The following is a 19,749-nucleotide window of genomic DNA, read 5'->3' on the forward strand; positions in this document are numbered from 1 at the left end:
TCTGGATTAAAGGTAGCAGTGTCAGTTCCTGAAAACAGCAGTGCAACAAGCAGTTTAAAGTTAACTGCTCAACCCGGATTACCGGGGGGTGTTGGAGGCCTGAGAGCTAGGCCGCCACTTCGGCTTTCAACGATCCAGTCTAGCGCTCAGGCTTGAATGTAACTTGTCAATAAACACCTAAATCAGTGCAGAGAAATATTGTAGGCAGATTCCTAAAACTTATTAACAAGGATGCTTGGTATATTTATAGATTATTTGGGGATTATCTGTCATGAATACAGAGCTTCTAGTTTTCGTAGCCTGTCATGGCCGCTGCCCGAACACGCCCCCGGTTTCTCAGATTCTGTTATCTCTACTTTACTGAAAGCAAGAAAGCCTGTTACGGAGAAAATGTATCATAAGAAATGGAACATATTTTGGTGTTCTTTTAGAGGTTTTTCTTGGAAATCTTTTAGAATCCCTGTAATTGTTGTTCCTTCAAGATGGACTAGATAAGGGATTATCGGCTAGTTCTTTAACAGGTCAGATTTTGGCATTATCAGTTTTGTTTCTCAAAAAACTTTCCAAATTACCTGATGTTGAACCTTTGGTCCAAGCCTTGATGAGAATTCACCCTGTTAATAGACCCATTTCTCTCCCTCGGAATTTGAATCTGGTTATTTCTGTTCAGCAAGGTTCCCAGTTTTAACCTATGCACTCCTTTGACCTTATTAGTCATGTTAACTTTAACCTATGCACTTCTTTGACCTTATTAGTCATTAGTTATTGTCATGGAAGGTTCTCTTTCTTCTTCCCATTTCTTCCGCTAGAAGAGTTCCTGAATTGTCTGCCCTGTCTTTAAGATAAAGCAGTCCTTGGAAATAAATATGATTTTGTATCAAAGGTAGTGTCTTCAGAAAATATTTATGAGGAAATTGTTGTTCCTTCTCTGTGACCAAATCCTTCTAGCCCAAAGGAACGCCTATTTTCACAATTTGGATGTAGTCAGAGCATGAAAATTAAATCTTCAAGCTACTAAAGACCTAGCTTGTTTGTCCACTTTTCAGGTCCCAGAAAGTGTCAGAAGACTACAGCGGTGGCCTTGGCATCATTGCTAAAACAGACTATTCGTAAGGCTTACTTGGTTGCGGAAAAACCGCCTTCAAAAAGAGTAACTGCTTATTCTATTAGATCTGTATCTACTACTTGGGCCTTCAAAAATGTTGCCTCCTTGGAACAGATTTGCAAGGCAGCAACTTGGTCTTCTCTTCATACTTTTCTAAATGGTTTCTTTTTTTTAGATTTTTCCTTTTTTTCAGGAAAGTCCTTCAGAACTGCCATCATTTTGTCCCATCCGTCCTTAACATGGACTCTCAGCTTGGGTATTGTATACCACATGTTATGGACACCTATGGACTCTCCTCATCTTATGAAAGAAAGCAGAATTTATACTTACCGATAAATTTCTTTCTTTCAGGATAAGGAGAGTCCATAGGACCCACCTGCAGTTTTACTAGATGAGAGATAGTTCTTATTTGTACCTTTTAACCCTGCTTTCTGTCTTCCCTACCTTTTCTGTCTCCCTCCTCTGATTGGCTATACGTAAGCTGAGTGGGGAAAGGAGGTGAGAGGGATTAAAGTGACAGGAAATATATCCATGTTATGGACACCTATGAACTCTCCTCATCCCAAAAGAAAGACATTTACCAGTAAGTTTAAGTTCTGCTTTTTGCTGCAATGTCATATCAAGAATTATTGTACTCATGTTAAACTTATGTAAGCAAATTCGAGAACACCAATTCTTCTTGTACACTTACCCAATATGAGTTATATCAAGGTGTTTTATGTATTTATTAAATATAAAATAGTGAAAATATTAATAACTAAATAATTATTATAGATATCAAATATTCAAAAAAATCCATAGAATGTATATTTTACAGTAACTTGATACTTTTTAATAATATTTTTCCAATATTTTATATTTAATATTTACATAATGCAACTTAAGATAACCTATTCATCTTTTGCACTAATACGACGCCACATTAGCCCTAAAGCGTGCAACCCAAAGTGCATTATGCATATTTTACATTTATATAAATAAAATCTGATGTTAATGTAAAAAATATCTAAACCTATATATCTATATGAATAGATATATATATATTTTTAAGTAAACTAAAAATAACATTTTCCTGTATGTGAAAAACATAAATATACAGCATCTCACAAAGTGAGTACACCCCTCACATTTTTGTAAATATTTTATTATATCTTTTCATGTGACAACACTGAAGAAACAACACTTTGCTACAATGTAAAGTAGTGAGTGTACAGCCTGTAGAACAGTGTACATTTGTTGTCCCCTCAAAATAACTCAACACACAGCCATTAATGTCTAAACTGTTGGCAACAAAAGTGAGTACACCCCTAAGTGGAAATGTCCAAATTGGGCCCAATTAGCCATTTTCCCTTTGTGACTTGTTAGTGTTACAAGGTTTCAGGTGTGAATGGGGAGCAGGTGTGTTAAATTTGGTGTTATTGCTCTCACACTGGTCACTGGAAGTTCAACATAGCACCTCATGGCAAAGAAATCTCTGAGGATCTGAAAAAAAAGAATTTTTGCTTTACATAAAGATGGCCTAGGCTATAAGAAGATTGCCAAGACCCTGAAACGGAGCTGCAGCACAGTGGGCAAGACCATACAGCGGTTTTACAAGACAGGTTCCACTCAGAACAGGCCTTGTCTTGGTCGACCATAGAAGTTGAGTGCACATGCTCAGACCATATGCCGCACACTGCATCAAATTGGTCTGCATCGCTGTCTTCCCAGAAGGAAGCCTCTTCTAAAGATGATGCACAAGAAAACCCAGAAACAGTTTGCTTAAGGCAAGCAGACTAAGGACATGGATTACTGGAACCATGTCCTGTGGTCCGATGAGACCAAGATAAACTTATTTGGTTCAAGTGGTGTCAAGCATGTGTGGCGGCAACCAGCAGAGGAGTACAAAGACAAGTGTGTCTTGCCTACAGTCAAGCATGGTGGTGGCAGTGTCATGTCTGGGCCTGCATGAGTGCTGCTGGCACTGGGGAGCTACAGTTCATTGAGGTAACCATGAATGCCAACATGTACTGTGACATACTGAAGCAGACCATGATCCCCTTCCTTCGGAGACTGGGCCGCATGGCAGTATTCCAACATGATAATGAACCCAAACACACCTCCAAGACAACCACTGCCTTGCTAAAGAAGCTGAGGGTAAAGGCAATGGGCTGGCCAAGCATGTCTGTAGACCTAAACCCTATTGAGCATTTGTGGGGCATCCTCAAACGGAAGGTGGGGGAGCGCAAGGTCTCTAACATCCACTAGCTCTGTGATGTCGTCATGGAGGAGTGGAAGAGGACTCCAGTGGCAACCTGTGAAGCTCTGTTAAACTCCATTAGCAAAATCGCTAAATAGCGCGTCACTTCTAATCTGGCCCTTTGGGTTTTGTATCTTCCTGTATCCTCATCTGGAGTGGTAACATAAGCACAACTTGAACTATGTGTTTAACCCCTTTACATGGGTTAAACAGAGTAACACAATTAATGAAAATGGTTTGTGTAAGTAATATCTTGTGGAAAAACAATGCACTGCAGGATCTCTACTCGAAAACAGTGGTGTCGCTAGGATGGCCCGGATGGGTACTGCCTGCCAAACATAATAGTTGGTCTCCCCATGTGCCTCCCAACTGGGATTGGCACTTGATTTTCCCACCACCCCTTTATACAAGATTCCCAGCTCCACCCAGCCTTGCCCATGGCCTACCTCTCCCAGCCCAATGAATTCCAATCCTGCCCCTCCTGTCATGACGCCAACTGCAACACAACAGTGCCCCCTAATCATTCAATTGTGGAGAAATGACTGCTCAAATATTGCACAATTTAAAGAGATTTGTATTTTCCCCTTGTTTGGAATTCAGCTCCATTATATATATTAGGATTATATATTATTATCAATGTAGTCATTTATATCTCTTAACCGTTCACTTCTCGACACGTGCACCAAGTTCAACTGAGAAAAATTCTGGCATCACAAAAATGCTGTTAAAAGCTTAAAAATAAATAAATTAAAAGACAACTACAAAACAATCATTTCTAACATATACACGAAAGAAAACTTTTTAGAAGAATGATTCTCAAAAAAATAAGGAAACAACCTCATCAGTTTTAAAATATAGCAGGACACAACCTCAAAACAATATATTTCAGTGGGGCAATAGAGTCTAACAATTACACAAAAAGTGTCTGGCTATTGCTATCACAAGCTCGCGGTAGCAATAGGCGCTTATAAAATTAACTAGAGATCAGATCGCTGGTTCATTTTATAAATATCCACCAAATGCCCCCAAAATCAACAGTAATATACTTAATAAAAAAATAAAGATAGTAGCATCTTTATTTTTAATAAAATAACAGCAAAAAACAGTTATGAGGGTTTAAAGTTGGCGGGCGTGGGGTGTTAGAAAAAAATACCGGCACTGATAAGTGCCTTTACATAACAGTCTATGGGAAATGTGTGTTCCCAGTAAATATATATGTATATGCTTATATACATATATATTTATGTGTTAATATGTGTATATACACATAGCATATAAATATATAAGTATATTGTCATATACATATATATTTACAATTTCCTGCCATTGTTGCGTGACTTACCCACTTCGCTGCACTAGTTATCATGCTGTGTCTCACGTCATGAGAACAAGGCTCTCATTGGAGCCTATGGAAGCGCTCAACTTGTAATACCAGCGCACTCTTGCATGCGCTGGTATTACTAGTTGGAACGCAAATATCATTTGCGAAAGCGATATTTTGCGCTACACTTGTCACCTAGGGGGGTAGTTATCAAGCCGTCAACCTCAAATACGCTGGAATTCCGCAGCGTATTTGTGGCGAGGCTGATTCGCCTTAGTTATCAAAGGCTCGAGACCGGCAAAAGTAGAATTTTGTGACGTAAGCATCGATCCGCCGGACTCAGTCCGACACAGATCGATTCTTACATCACTCCAGATGTTCCGCACACAAGTGCGGCACATTCTCACTACTTTTGCTAGCTATCATAAAACTAGCAGGTACGCTCGGCACTTTTACGGCCCAGTGTACCTGGTTTTCAATCCGCCACCCCTGGAGGCGGCGGATCCCATAGGAATCAATGGGAGTCTGACCATAGCGAAAGTACAAGTTCGCTGCTGACAGACATCCCATTGATTTCTATGGGAGCTGTCTGCACCTAACACCCTAACATGTACCCCGAGTCTAAACACCACTAATCTGACCCCCCCTACACCGCCGCAACTAAATAAAGTTATTACCCCCTAAACCGCCGCTCCCGGAGCCCACCGCAAGCTACTCTATACATATTAACCCCTAAACCGCCGCTCCCGGAGCCCACCGCAAGCTACTCTATACATATTAACCCCTAAACCGCCGCTCCCGGAGCCCACCGCAACTATAATAAATGTATTAACCCCTAAACCGCCGCTCCCTGAACCCGCCGCAACCTATATTAAATGTATTAACCCCTATCCTGCCCCCCCTACACCGTCGCCACCTATAATAAATTTATTAACCCCTAATCTGCCCCCCCTACACCGTCGCCACCTATAATAAATTTATTAACCCCTATCCTGCCCCCCACTACGCCGCCGCCACTGTAATAAAATTATTAACCCCTAAACCTAAGTCTAACCCTAACCCTAACGCCCCCCTAACTTAAATATTAATTAAATAAATCTAAATAAATTAACTCTTATTAACTAAATGATTCCTATTTAAAACTAAATACTTACCTTTAAAATAAACCCTAATATAGCTACAATATAAATAATAATTATATTCTAGCTATCTTAGGATTTATATTTATTTTACAGGTAACTTTCAATTTATTTTAACCATGTACAATAGCTATTAAATAGTTATTAACTATTTAATAGCTTACCTAGCTAAAATAAAGAGAAATGTACCTGTGAAATAAATCCTAACCTAAGTTACAATTACACCTAACACTACACTATACTTTAATAAATTATTCCTATTTAAAACTAAATACTTACCTGTAAAATAAACCCTAAGATAGCTACAATGTAATTAATAATTATATTATAGCTATCTTAGGATTTATATTTATTTTACAGGTAACTTTGTATTTATTTTAGCTAGTTAGAATAGTTATTAACTATTTAATAACTACCTAGCTAAAAGAAATACAAAATTACCTGTAAAATAAATCCTAACCTAAGTTACAATTAAACCTAATACTACACTATCATTAAATTAACTAAATAAACTACCTACAAATAACTACAATTAAATACAATTACATAAACTAACTAAAGTACAAAAAATAAAAAAAGCTAAGTTACAAAAAATAAAAAAGTAAGTTACAAACATGTTAAAAATATTACAACAATTTTAAGCTACTTACACCTAATCTAAGCCCCCTAATAAAATAACAACCCCCCCAAAATAAAAAAAATCCCTACCCTATTCTAAATTAAATAAATTTCAAAGCTCTTTTACCTTACCAGCCCTTAAAAGGGCCATTTGTGGGGGCATGCCCCAAAAAGTTCAGCTCTTTTGCCTGTAAAAGAAAAATACAACCCCCCCCCAACATTAAAACCCACCACCCACATACCCCTAATCTAACCCAAACCCCCCTTACAAAAACCTAACACTAATCCCCTGAAGATCATCCTACCTTGAGTCGTCTTCACTCAGCCGAGCCACCGATGGAACTGAAGAGGACATCCGGAGCGGAAGAAGTTAATCCTCCAAGCGGCGCTGAAGAAATCTTCCATCCGATGAAGTCATCATCCAGGCGGCGCTGAAGAGGTCTTCTATCCGGGCGAAGTCATCTTCCAAGCCGGGTCTTGAATCTTCCTTCCGCCGACGCGGAACCACCTTCTTCACCGACGGACTACGACGAATGACGGCTCCTTTAAGGGACGTCATCCAAGATGGCGTCCCCTCAATTCCGATTGGCTGATAGGATTCTATCAGCCATTTGGAATTAAGGTAGGAAAAATCTGATTGGCTGATGGAATCAGCCAATCAGATTGAGCTCGCATTCTATTGGCTGTTCCGATCAGCCAATAGAATGCAAGCTCAATCTGATTGGCTGATTGGATCAGCCAATCGGATTGAACTTGAATCTGATTGGCTGATTCCATCAGCCAATCAGATTTTCCTACCTTAATTCCGATTGGCTGATAGAATCCTATCAGCCAATCGGAATTGAGGGGACGCCATCTTGGATGACGTCCCTTAAAGGAGCCGTCATTCGTCGTAGTCCGTCGGTGAAGAAGGTGGTTCCGCGTCGGCGGAAGGAAGATTCAAGACCCGGCTTGGAAGATGACTTCGCCCGGATAGAAGACCTCTTCAGCGCCTCTTTGAAGATGACATCGGCCGGATCGAAGACTTCTTCAGCGCCGCCTGGATGATGACTTCATCGGATGGAAGATTTCTTCAGCGCCGCTTGGAGGATTAACTTCTTCCGCTCCGGATGTCCTCTTCAGTTCCATCGCTGCTCGGCTGAGTGAAGACGGCTCAAGGTAGGATGATCTTCAGGGGATTAGTGTTAGGTTTTTGTAAGGGGGGTTTGGGTTAGATTAGGGGTATGTGGGTGGTGGGTTTTAATGTTGGGGGGGGGGGGTTGTATTTTTCTTTTACAGGCAAAAGAGCTGAACTTTTTGGGGCATGCCCCCACAAATGGCCCTGGTAAGGTAAAAGATCTTTGAAATTTATTTAATTTAGAATAGGGTAGGGATTTTTTTTATTTTGGGGGGGTTTGTTATTTTATTAGGGGGCTTAGATTAGGTGTAAGTATCTTAAAATTGTTGTAATATTTTTAACATGTTTGTAACTTAATTTTTTATTTTTTGTACTTTAGTTAGTTTATGTAATTGTATTTAATTGTAGTTATTTGTAGGTAGTTTATTTAGTTAATTTAATGATAGTGTAGTATTAGGTTTAATTGTAACTTAGGTTAGGATTTATTTTACAGGTAATTTTGTATTTCTTTTAGCTAGGTAGTTATTAAATAGTTAATAACTATTTAATAACTATTCTAACTAGCTAAAATAAATACAAAGTTACCTGTAAAATAAATATAAATCCTAAGATAGCTATAATATAATTATTAATTACATTGTAGCTATCTTAGGGTTTATTTTACAGGTAAGTATTTAGTTTTAAATAGGAATAATTTATTAAAGTATAGTGTAGTGTTAGGTGTAATTGTAACTTAGGTTAGGATTTATTTCACAGGTACATTTCTCTTTATTTTAGCTAGGTAAGCTATTAAATAGTTAATAACTATTTAATAGTTATTGTACATGGTTAAAATAAATTGAAAGTTACCTGTAAAATAAATATAAATCCTAAGATAGCTACAATATAATTATTATTTATATTGTAGCTATATTAGGGTTTATTTTAAAGGTAAGTATTTAGTTTTAAATAGGATTCATTTAGTTAATAAGAGTTAATTTATTTAGATTTATTTAATTAATATTTAAGTTAGGGGGGCGTTAGGGTTAGGGTTAGACTTAGGTTTAGGGGTTAATCATTTTATTACAGTGGCGGCGGCGTAGTGGGGGGCAGGATAGGGGTTAATAAATTTATTATAGGTGGCGACGGTGTAGGGGGGCAGATTAGGGGTTAATAAATTTATTATAGGTGGCGACGGTGTAGGGGGGGCAGGATAGGGGTTAATAGGTTTAATATAGGTTGCGGCGGGTTCATGGAGCGGCGGTTTAGAGGTTAAACTATTTATTTAGTTGCGGAGAGGTGCGGGATCAGCAGGATAGGGGTTAATAATTTTATAATAGAGGGCGACGGTATAGGGGGGGCAGGATAGGGGTTACTAGGTATAATGTAGGTGGCAGCGGTGTCCGGGAGCGGCGGTTTAGGGGTTAATACATTTATAAGAGTTGCGGCGGGGTCTAGGAGCGGCGGTTTAGGGGTTAGTAACTTTATTTAGTTGCGGGGGGCTCCGGGGGCGCCGGTATAGGGGGTAGAACAGTGTAGTTTAGTGTGAGTGCTTAGTGACAGGCTAGCAATAAAGCTGGGAAAAAGCCGAAGGGCAGCGAGATCGGATGAGTGATAACTGTCACAGTCCGCTGCTCATCGCCCCGCGGCTTTTTGACAGCTTTATTTGATAACTTAGGCGAACGTATTCAAGGTCCGCGGCGGCGAAGGTAGGCGAGCTTAGGCGGACGTATTGGGCCGGCGAAGCCAGAAAAGTAGACGGCTTGATAACTACCCCCCCTAGCCCTTACTGTTTACTGAAGTTGATGTGGTTTTAATTCGTTTAAGTGCTTAGCAATAAGTTCTCTTTTCATGCGTGAGACACCATGTATTGGCACGTAACACAACTATAGATGTTCAAGAGATATTATAAGCATCATACTGAGGTTATTCTTCCCTTCCCTCGAGTCATGGGTGTCACCATGTTTATATCTAGTTTTTACTGAATTCCATTGCTGCACATTTGCATCAACTCTCAGATACTTGCAGTATGAGCTAGGTATCAAAATGGCGAGACCTATAATTAGAGGGAGGAGCATGACATTTATTTAGTTTTTAATGTCCCTTTAAAGGGACATTAAACACTAAATACATGCTAGATAGAATGATGCATTCAAAGAAAAGATTAGTCCATGACTAACATGTAGATGTATTTTTTAAAGTTTCATTAGTTGTTTAAAAAGTGACAAAATAAGTGTAAAGTTTTAGTGTCTATAAAACACTGGGAGCTGCCATGTTGTAAACTTGTGTTACCTTCTCTGCTGTGGCCAATTAGGGACAGTTATACATAGGTCATTAGAGTGTGCAGCCAATGGGTGTGCTGGATTTAACAGTGTTCTGCACTTCCATTTCTAACAGGAACTGAAAAGCTCACAATTTCAGAATGGAATTACAGGCAAAGAGGACAAAATAAATAATGAAAGTATATTGCAGAGTTGTTTTATTAAATACAATTTATCATTTTATATTACCATCTCAAATCGTTTAATGTCCCTTTAATGGCAGCAACAATATGTTCAGAAAGATAGGTGATGCAACGCTTAATGAAAATAATCTCACCTTTAGAACGAGGTCCCATTGCTACTTCATGAGCATCTATGATTCTAGCCAATTTAGTAAAACAAATCTTATAGAGCATTTTATTTATTTGTTTTACCTTTTTTACTAGGATTGTGAGTCCCTGGTATTTAAATGGCTTGGAGAACTCTATATATTGTGCTCGTTCATTGTTGATAGTGAGAGGAGCAACAATCATATCTGCCTGACCACTCAGCAATTCTCCCATCATTCCATTCCACTCCTTCTTGTTGCTGTTATTGACCTGAAAACAGCAAAATTATAGGATTATTTATCTTTCTTTTCTTCCTCTAAAGCTGTTGTACATGCTCCTTGGCTGTCAGAGATTTTCCATAATAAAAAGCAGAATGCTTTCATGAGCTTATTATAAGCTGATTAAATGAGAATGTAAAACACGAAGAACATCTGGTTCAAACTTCCATATTATAAATAGATATTCAGGTACGATAACATTGTAATCCTGCTGCTAATGCAGAGAAGTGTTTGTATGACCAATCATAAAGCAAAGAGCAAACGAAAGATAACAAAGAGTATTGCTCAAAAATAAACATTCTGCACAAACGTTCAGAAACGTAAAACAGAAAATCTTTATTAACAAATTAGCATTGACATATAAATTCAATATTCTATTGCAGAGAGAAGCATTTCTCATTATCAACAAAACTTTTTTTATTTTTTTTATTAATCAACAATGTAAGCTGTGGTTTTTTTTTCACTGTAAAAGAATGTTAGTTAAAGGGACAGTAAAGTCAAACCTAAACTTTCATGATTCAGATCGGGCATGCAATTTTAAACAACTTTCCAATTTACTTTATCATCAAATTTGCTTTGTTCCCTTGGTGGTATTTTTGAAAAGCTAAACCTAGCTAGGTTCAAACTGATTTCTAAACCGTTGAAAACCGCATTTTGAAAGTTTCACAGTTAGACAGTGTTAGTTCATGTGTGTCATATAGATAAAATTGTGCTCACTCCCGTGAAGTTATGTAGGAGTCTTTAATGATTGACTACACTGCATGCCTGTCAAAAGCACTTAGATAAGGAGGCTGTCTGCAGAGGCTTAGATACAAGGTAATCACAGAGGTAAAAACATAATTTATGCTTACCTGATAAATTCCTTTCTTCTGTAGTGTGATCAGTCCACGGGTCATCATTACTTGTGGGATATTAACTGCTCCCCTACAGGAAGTGCAAGAGGATTCACCCAGCAGAGTTGCTATATAGCTCCTCCCCTCTACGTCACCTCCAGTCATTCGACCAAGGACCAACGAGAAAGGAGAAGCCAAGGGTGTAGTGGTGACTGGAGTATAATTTAAAAAATATTTACCTGCCTTAAAAAACAGGGCGGGCCGTGGACTGATCACACTACAGAAGAAAGGAATTTATCAGGTAAGCATAAATTATGTTTTCTTCTGTTAAGTGTGATCAGTCCACGGGTCATCATTACTTGTGGGATACCAATACCAAAGCAAAAGTACACGGATGACGGGAGGGATAGGCAGGCTCTTTATACAGAAGGAACCACTGCCTGAAGAACCTTTCTCCCAAAAATAGCCTCCGAGGAAGCAAAAGTGTCAAATTTGTAAAATTTGGAAAAAGTATGAAGCGAAGACCAAGTTGCAGCCTTGCAAATCTGTTCAACAGAGGCCTCATTCTTAAAGGCCCAAGTGGAAGCCACAGCTCTAGTGGAATGAGCTGTAATTCTTTCAGGAGGCTGCTGTCCAGCAGTCTCATAAGCTAAACGAATTATGCTACGAAGCCAAAAAGAGAGAGAGGTAGCAGAAGCTTTTTGACCTCTCCTCTGACCAGAGTAAACGACAAACAGGGAAGACGTTTGTCGAAAATCTTTAGTTGCCTGTAAATAAAATTTAAGGGCACGAACTACATCCAGATTGTGCAAAAGACGTTCCTTCCTCGAAGAAGGATTTGGGCACAAGGATGGAACAACAATCTCCTGATTGATATTCCTGTTAGTGACTACCTTAGGTAAGAACCCAGGCTTAGTACGCAGAACTACCTTATCCGAGTGAAAAATCAAATAAGGAGAATCACAATGTAAGGCTGATAACTCAGAGACTCTTCGAGCCGAGGAAATAGCCATTAAAAATAGAACTTTCCAAGATAACAACTTTATATCAATGGAATGAAGGGGTTCAAACGGAACACCCTGTAAAACGTTAAGAACAAGGTTTAAACTCCATGGTGGAGCCACAGCTTTAAACACAGGTTTAATCCTGGCCAAAGCCTGACAAAAAGCCTGAACGTCTGGAACTTCTGACAGACGCTTGTGTAACAGAATGGACAGAGCTGAGATCTGTCCCTTTAAGGAACTAGCGGATAACCCCTTTTCTAAACCTTCTTGTAGAAAAGACAATATCCTAGGAATCCTAACCTTACTCCAAGAGTAACCTTTGGATTCGCACCAATATAGGTATTTACGCCATATTTTATGGTAAATCTTTCTGGTAACAGGCTTCCTAGCCTGTATTAAGGTATCAATAACTGACTCAGAAAAACCACGCTTTGATAAGATCAAGCGTTCAATTTCCAAGCAGTCAGCTTCAGAGAAGTTAGATTTTGATGTTTGAAAGGACCCTGAATCAGAAGGTCCTGTTTCAGAGGTAACGACCAAGGTGGACAGAATGACATGTCCACCAGATCTGTATACCAAGTCCTGCGTGGCCATGCAGGCGCTATTAGAATCACTGATGCTTTCTCCTGTTTGATTCTGGCAATCAATCGAGGAAGCATCGGGAAAGGTGGAAACACATGAGCCATCCTGAAGGTCCATGGTGCTGTCAAGGCATCTATCAGGACCGCTCCCGGATCCCTGGATCTGGACCCGTAGCGCGGAAGCTTGGCGTTCTGTCGAGACGCCATGAGATCTATCTCTGGTTTGCCCCAACGTCGAAGTATTTGGGCAAAGACCTCTGGATGAAGTTCCCACTCCCCCGGATGAAAAGTCTGACGACTTAAGAAATCCGCCTCCCAGTTCTCCACTCCCGGGATGTGGATTGCAGACAGGTGGCAAGAGTGAGACTCTGCCCAGCGAATTATCTTCGATACTTCCATCATTGCTAGGGAGCTTCTTGTCCCTCCCTGATGGTTGATATAAGCTACAGTCGTGATGTTGTCCGACTGGAACCTGATGAACCCCCGAGTTGCTAACTGGGGCCAAGCCAGAAGAGCATTGAGGACTGCTCTCAATTCCAGAATGTTTATTGGAAGAAGACTCTCCTCCTGATTCCATAGTCCCTGAGCCTTCAGAGAATTCCAGACAGCGCCCCAACCTAGTAGGCTGGCGTCTGTTGTTACAATTGACCAGTCTGGCCTGCTGAATGGCATTCCCCTGGACAGATGTGGCCGATAAAGCCACCATAGAAGAGAATTTCTGGTCTCTTGAATGGAATGAAGGACACGGCATGCACTTTGAAGTTTTGTTAACCTGTCCTCTGTCAGGTAAATCTTCATTTCTACAGAATCTATCAGAGTCCCCAGGAAGGGAACTCTTGTGAGTGGAAAGAGAGAACTTTTCTCTTCGTTCACTTTCCATCCATGCGACCTTAGAAATGCCAGTACTATCTCTGTATGAGATTTGGCAGTTTGAAAGCTTGAAGCTTGTATCAGTATGTCGTCTAAGTACGGAGCTACTGAAATTCCTCGCGGTCTTAGTACCGCCAGAAGAGTGCCCAGAACCTTTGTGAAGATTCTTGGAGCCGTAGCCAGTCCGAATGGAAGAGCTACAAACTGGTAATGCCTGTCTAAAAAGGCAAACCTTAGATACCGGTAATGACTTCTGTGAATCGGTATGTGAAGGTAAGCATCCTTTAAATCCACTGTGGTCAAGTACTGACCCTCTTGGATCATGGGCAAAATTGTTCGAATAGTTTCCATCTTGAACGATGGAACTCTTAGGAATTTGTTTAGGATCTTTAAATCCAAGATTGGCCTGAAGGTTCCCTCTTTTTTGGGAACTACAAACAGATTTGAGTAAAACCCTTGTCCTTGTTCCAACCGCGGAACTGGATGGATCACTCCCATTAATAAAAGATCTTGTACGCAGCGTAGAAACGCTTCCTTCTTTGTTAGGTTTGTTGACAACCTTGACAGATGAAATCTCCCTCTTGGGGGAGAGGATTTGAAGTCCAGAAGGTATCCCTGAGATATGATCTCTAACGCCCAGGGATCCTGAACATCTCTTGCCCAAGCCTGGGCGAAGAGGGAAAGTCTGCCCCCCACTAGATCCGGTCCCGGATCGGGGGCCCTCAATTCATGCTGTCTTAGGGGCAGCAGCAGGTTTTCTGGCCTGTTTGCCCCTGTTCCAGGACTGGTTAGGTTTCCAGCCTTGTCTGTAGCGAGCAACAGCTCCTTCCTGTTTTGGTGCAGAGGAAGTTGATGCTGCTCCTGCTTTGAAATTACGAAAGGAACGAAAATTGGACTGTCTAGCCTTGGCTTTGGCCTTGTCCTGAGGCAGGGCATGACCTTTACCTCCTGTAATGTCATCAATAATCTCTTTCAAGCCGGGCCCGAATAAGGTCTGCCCTTTGAAAGGAATATTAAGCAATTTAGATTTAGACGTAACATCAGCTGACCAGGATTTTAGCCACAGAGCTCTGCGTGCCTGAATGGCGAATCCTGAATTTTTAGCCGCAAGTTTAGTTAAATGTACTACGGCATCTGAAATAAATGAATTAGCTAACTTAAGGAATTTAAGTTTGTGTGTGATGTCATCTAGTGTGGATGATTGAAGTGTCTCTTCCAGAGACTCAAACCAAAATGCTGCTGCAGCCGTGACAGGCGCAATACATGCAAGAGGTTGCAATATAAACCCTTGTTGAACAAACATTTTCTTAAGGTAACCCTCTAATTTTTTATCCATTGGATCTGAAAAAGCACAGCTATCCTCCACTGGGATAGTGGTACGCTTAGCTAAAGTAGAAACTGCTCCCTCCACCTTAGGGACCATTTGCCATAAGTCCCGTGTGGCGGCGTCTATTGGAAACATTTTTCTGAATATAGGAGGGGGTGAGAAAGGCACACCGGGTCTATCCCACTCCTTAGTAACAATGTCAGTAAGTCTCTTAGGTATAGGAAAAACGTCAGTACTCGTCGGTACCGCAAAATATTTATCCAACCTACACATTTTTTCTGGGATTGCAACTGTGTTACAATCATTCAGAGCCGCTAATACCTCCCCTAGTAACACACGGAGGTTCTCAAGCTTAAATTTAAAATTTGAAATGTCTGAGTCCAGTTTATTTGGATCAGAACCGTCACCCACAGAATGAAGCTCTCCGTCTTCATGTTCTGCAAACTGTGACGCAGTATCAGACATGGCCCTTGCATTATCAGCGCACTCTGTTCTCATCCCAGAGTGATCACGTTTACCTCTTAGTTCTGGTAGTTTAGCCAAAACTTCAGTCATAACAGTAGCCATATCTTGTAATGTGATTTGTAATGGCCGCCCAGATGCACTCGGCGCTACAATATCACGCACCTCCTGAGCGGGAGATGCAGGTACTGACACGTGAGGCGAGTTAGTCGGCATAACTCTCCCCTCGTTGTTTGGTGAAATATGTTCAATTTGTACAGATTGACTATTTTTTAAAGTAGCATCAATACATTTAGTACATAAATTTCTATTGGGCTCCACTTTGGCATTAACACATATAGCACAGATATCTTCCTCTGAATCAGACATGTTTAACACACTAGCAAATAAACAGCAACTTGGAAATACTTTTCAAAGTAATTTACAAATAATATGAAAACGAACTGTGCCTTTAAGAAGCACAGAAAAATATTATAACAGATAAAATAATTAAGTTATAGCATCAATCTTTGTCAGAATATACAGTTTTAGCAAAGGATTGTTCCCCTCAGCAAATGATAACTAACCCAGGCAGCAGAAAAAAAATACACAAATAAACGTTTTTTATATCACAGTCAATACAATCAGCACAGCTCTGCTGTATGATTACTTCCCTCAAAAAAGACTCTTGAGATCCCTGAACTCTGTAGAGATGAACCGGATCATGCAGGAAGAAAATGAACCTCTGACTGAGTTTTTCTGATGCATAGTGAAAGCACCAAAATGGCCCCTCCCCCACACACATAACAGTGAGAGGGATCAATGAACTGCTCTAATTTAAATCAAAACTATTGCCAAGTGGAAAAAAAGTGCCCAAAACATTTTTTCACCCAGTACCTCAGAGAAAAAAACGTTTTTACATGCCAGCAAAAAAACGTTTTACCTCAATAATTAATTGTCATTTAAAACCTATTGCAAGTCCCTGCAAAATAGGTTAAGTCTATGTATACAGTTTAAAAGCCAGAGAAGTACCATTTCCCAGAAAACTGAAGTGTAAAATATACATACATGACAGCCTGATATCAGCTACATCTACTGCATTCAAGGCTGAGTTTACATTATAACGGTATGGCAGGATTTTCTCATCAATTCCATGTCAGAAAATAATAAACTGCTACATACCTCTTTGCAGATTAATCTGCCTGCTGTCCCCTGATCTGAAGTTTACCTCACTCCTCAGATGGCCGAGAAACAGCAATATGATCTTAACTACTCCGGCTAAAATCATAGAAAAACTCAGGTAGATTCTTCTTCAAATTCTACCAGAGAAGGAATAACACACTCCGGTGCTATTATAAAATAACAAACTTTTGATTGAAGATATAAAAACTAAATATATCACCATAGTCCTCTCACACATCCTATCTAGTCGTTGGGTGCAAGAGAATGACTGGAGGTGACGTAGAGGGGAGGAGCTATATAGCAACTCTGCTGGGTGAATCCTCTTGCACTTCCTGTAGGGAAGCAGTTAATATCCCACAAGTAATGATGACCCGTGGACTGATCACACTTAACAGAAGAAAAGTATATTAATATAACTGTGTCGGTTATGCAAAAACGAGGAATGGGAAATAAAGGCATTCGCTATCTTTTTAAATAAGAAAATTTTTGGTGTAGACTGTCCCTTTAAGTTTTTTTCTTGTGTCTTTCTGCTGATAAGATTTGGGAGTTGTCCATATAAACAGATAAGTTCCTGGATAAAGACTTTAGTAAATATGACTCGCCTAAAAAAACTCAAGATTTTTTATCTCCACTTTAAAGTCAAAATCAATAGGGAAACATTATCTCTATAGATACGTTTATGAAATATGATAAAATGTATTTAAAACTTTAGTATTACTGTATATGCTTTCATTGTTTACTTTTTTATTGCATCATGGATTTGGGAGAGGTCACGCCGGTAATTAGAATGAAAGGTTAGAAAATAATGGTTTGATGAAGATTTGTGAGCATTGCATAACTGGAAAGGAAATACAATTGGCTAGCGAATACCTCACTAATTGATAACAAGGCCACTATAATAAAAAAATGAAAATAGCACTACAGCGAAAAAAAAATAAAAAAATGAAGGGACGGTAAACACCTTGTAATTGTATTTTTTGCAGTCTTTCAATAGATTAACATATCAACAAAGACTGAACAATATTAGAACAGATTGACACCTTGGGGCCCATTTACTAAGCTGCTGATGCCTTCAGGCCCGCCGGAAACAAAAGTTAAAGGGACACTGAACCCAAATTTTTTTCTTTCGTGATTCAGATAGAGCATGCAATTTTAAGCAACTTTCTAATTTACTCCTGTTATTAATTTTTCTTTGTTCTCTTCCTATCTTTATTTGAAAAAGAAGGCATCTAAACTTGTTTTGGGTTTCAGAACTCTGGACAGCACTTTTTTATTGGTGGATGACTTTATCCACCAATCAGCAAGGACAACCTAGGTTGTTCACCAAAAATGGGCCGGCATCTAAACTTACATTCTTGCATTTCAAATAAAGATACCAAGAGAATGAAGACAATTTGATAATAGGAGTAAATTAGAAAGTTGCTTAAAATGTCATGCGCAATCTGAATTACGAAAGAAAAAATTTGGGTTCAGTGTCCCTTTAAGAAGCAGCGGTCATAACTCATCTGCCATCTCTGAGGTGGCGGAAAGCAATCATCCTGATCGGATACGATCCGAAAGATTGACACCCCCTGCTAGCGCCGCATATCTGCAGGGGGCAGCATTGCACAAGCATTTCACTAGAAATGCTTGTGCAATGGTAAATGCAGACAGTGTATACTGTCGGCATTTAGCGATGTCGGGCGGACATATAATAAATCTACCCCCTTGCATACTGCAATTATTTTTCAATGGTCACACTTCACCCACTAATTTCCTTATTTGAATCCGCAAATCTGGACTTGAGTCTGGGATAGATTTATTATGATGCGGATGCAGCTGCTTCCGCGCGAGCCTTTAGGTTTGCTGTAAGCAGCGGTTGTAAGTCACCTGAACATCTCTATGTAAAAAAGGAAGATATCTGCCGCAACAATTCTTCAGTAGCAACATCCCAAAGGGTATTAAAGCAGCCAATCAGGATTCTAGTCCCAGGAATTGCAAGGCACTGAGCATCTGGCTTGTGCAGCACAGTCACGTTATTTCTCTGTTTAGTTTAAGGACGTTTACTATGAAATCTCACAAGATTTCAGCGAAATCCCATGAAATCACAGTAAAGCAAAGTCTGACATCAGTATTGATGAAGCTGATGGGCTGTTTTTTTTTCTTCAACATCCAACCAACAGTAGCTGAAGGGTAACTGTTTACAGAGCGCTTCTTCTTGTAAGCTGAAGAACTTTTGAGGTAAAATATCTTCTTTTTTTTTACATTGAGACTTTCATGTGATATTTTCTTGCCAGCTATTTACAGTTAAGCTACATCTCTTCCAAGTGATTTAGCATATGAGTATTATGTCCCTTTAAGCATTTTATATTACAATCTCAAAGTGTTTACTGCCCCTTTAAAGAAAGCACTTGCACATGTTTGTGGGCTCTATCAGAAGACCTGATAGATACATGTTGAGCATTCACACTAGGGGGCAGGTGTGTATGTTGACCCAGGTCAACAAGTCCTGGGCCTAGAGCAGCAGGATTGGGGGAGGCACAACACATTTTAAGGGGTTGTTCTTCCTCACGCCTACACTCTCCAAATGTTTTATTTACCAATTGCTTTTACAAGTTTTGATCCCTGGTTGCATGACCTCCTTAGACTTTTGGTGTAGCTCATATTTGTCTTATTTTATATCTGTTGGGAGTGGGGGATCAATGTTAGAACATTTATTAGTACTTAGGGCAACAAAAGACCTAAATATACCACTGCTAAGATATAAGTGAATGTCTGGATGAGAAGTCAACACAATGGGGCTGATTTATCAAGCTCCGTATGGAGCTTGATGCCCGTTTCCGCGCGAGCCTTCAGGAAACAGAAGTCTTTAGGCCACTGCTCCATAACTTGTCCGCCTGCTCTGAGGCCGCGGACAGAAATCAACCCGATCGAATATGATCGGGTTGATTGACACCCGCTGCTAGCGGGTGACAGCAACCCGCCCGATCGTATACGATCAAGTTGATTGCTGCAGGGGGCGGCATTGCACCAGCAGTTCACAAGAACTGCTGGTGCAATGATAAATGCCGACAGCGTATGCTGTCTGCATTTATCGATGTGCCAGCCCGTCCCCTAAGATCCAACAACGATCTACTCCTTGCCTC

General features: G+C 40.0%; 1 protein-coding gene across 2 annotated transcripts in view; it reads right to left on the reverse strand.

The window, feature by feature from the left end:
• Positions 1-19,749, reverse strand: part of LOC128642978 (glutamate receptor ionotropic, NMDA 1) — a 360,366-nt gene that overhangs the window by 151,832 nt on the left and 188,785 nt on the right. For both annotated transcript variants that reach the window (XM_053695888.1, XM_053695887.1), the window contains one exon: positions 10,214-10,378. In XM_053695888.1, coding sequence (XP_053551863.1) covers positions 10,214-10,378 — 165 coding nt within the window. The remainder of the gene's footprint in view (positions 1-10,213; positions 10,379-19,749) is intronic.

This window comes from Bombina bombina, chromosome 12 (genome assembly GCF_027579735.1).
Source record: "Bombina bombina isolate aBomBom1 chromosome 12, aBomBom1.pri, whole genome shotgun sequence".
Classification (NCBI taxonomy): Eukaryota; Metazoa; Chordata; class Amphibia; order Anura; family Bombinatoridae; genus Bombina; species Bombina bombina.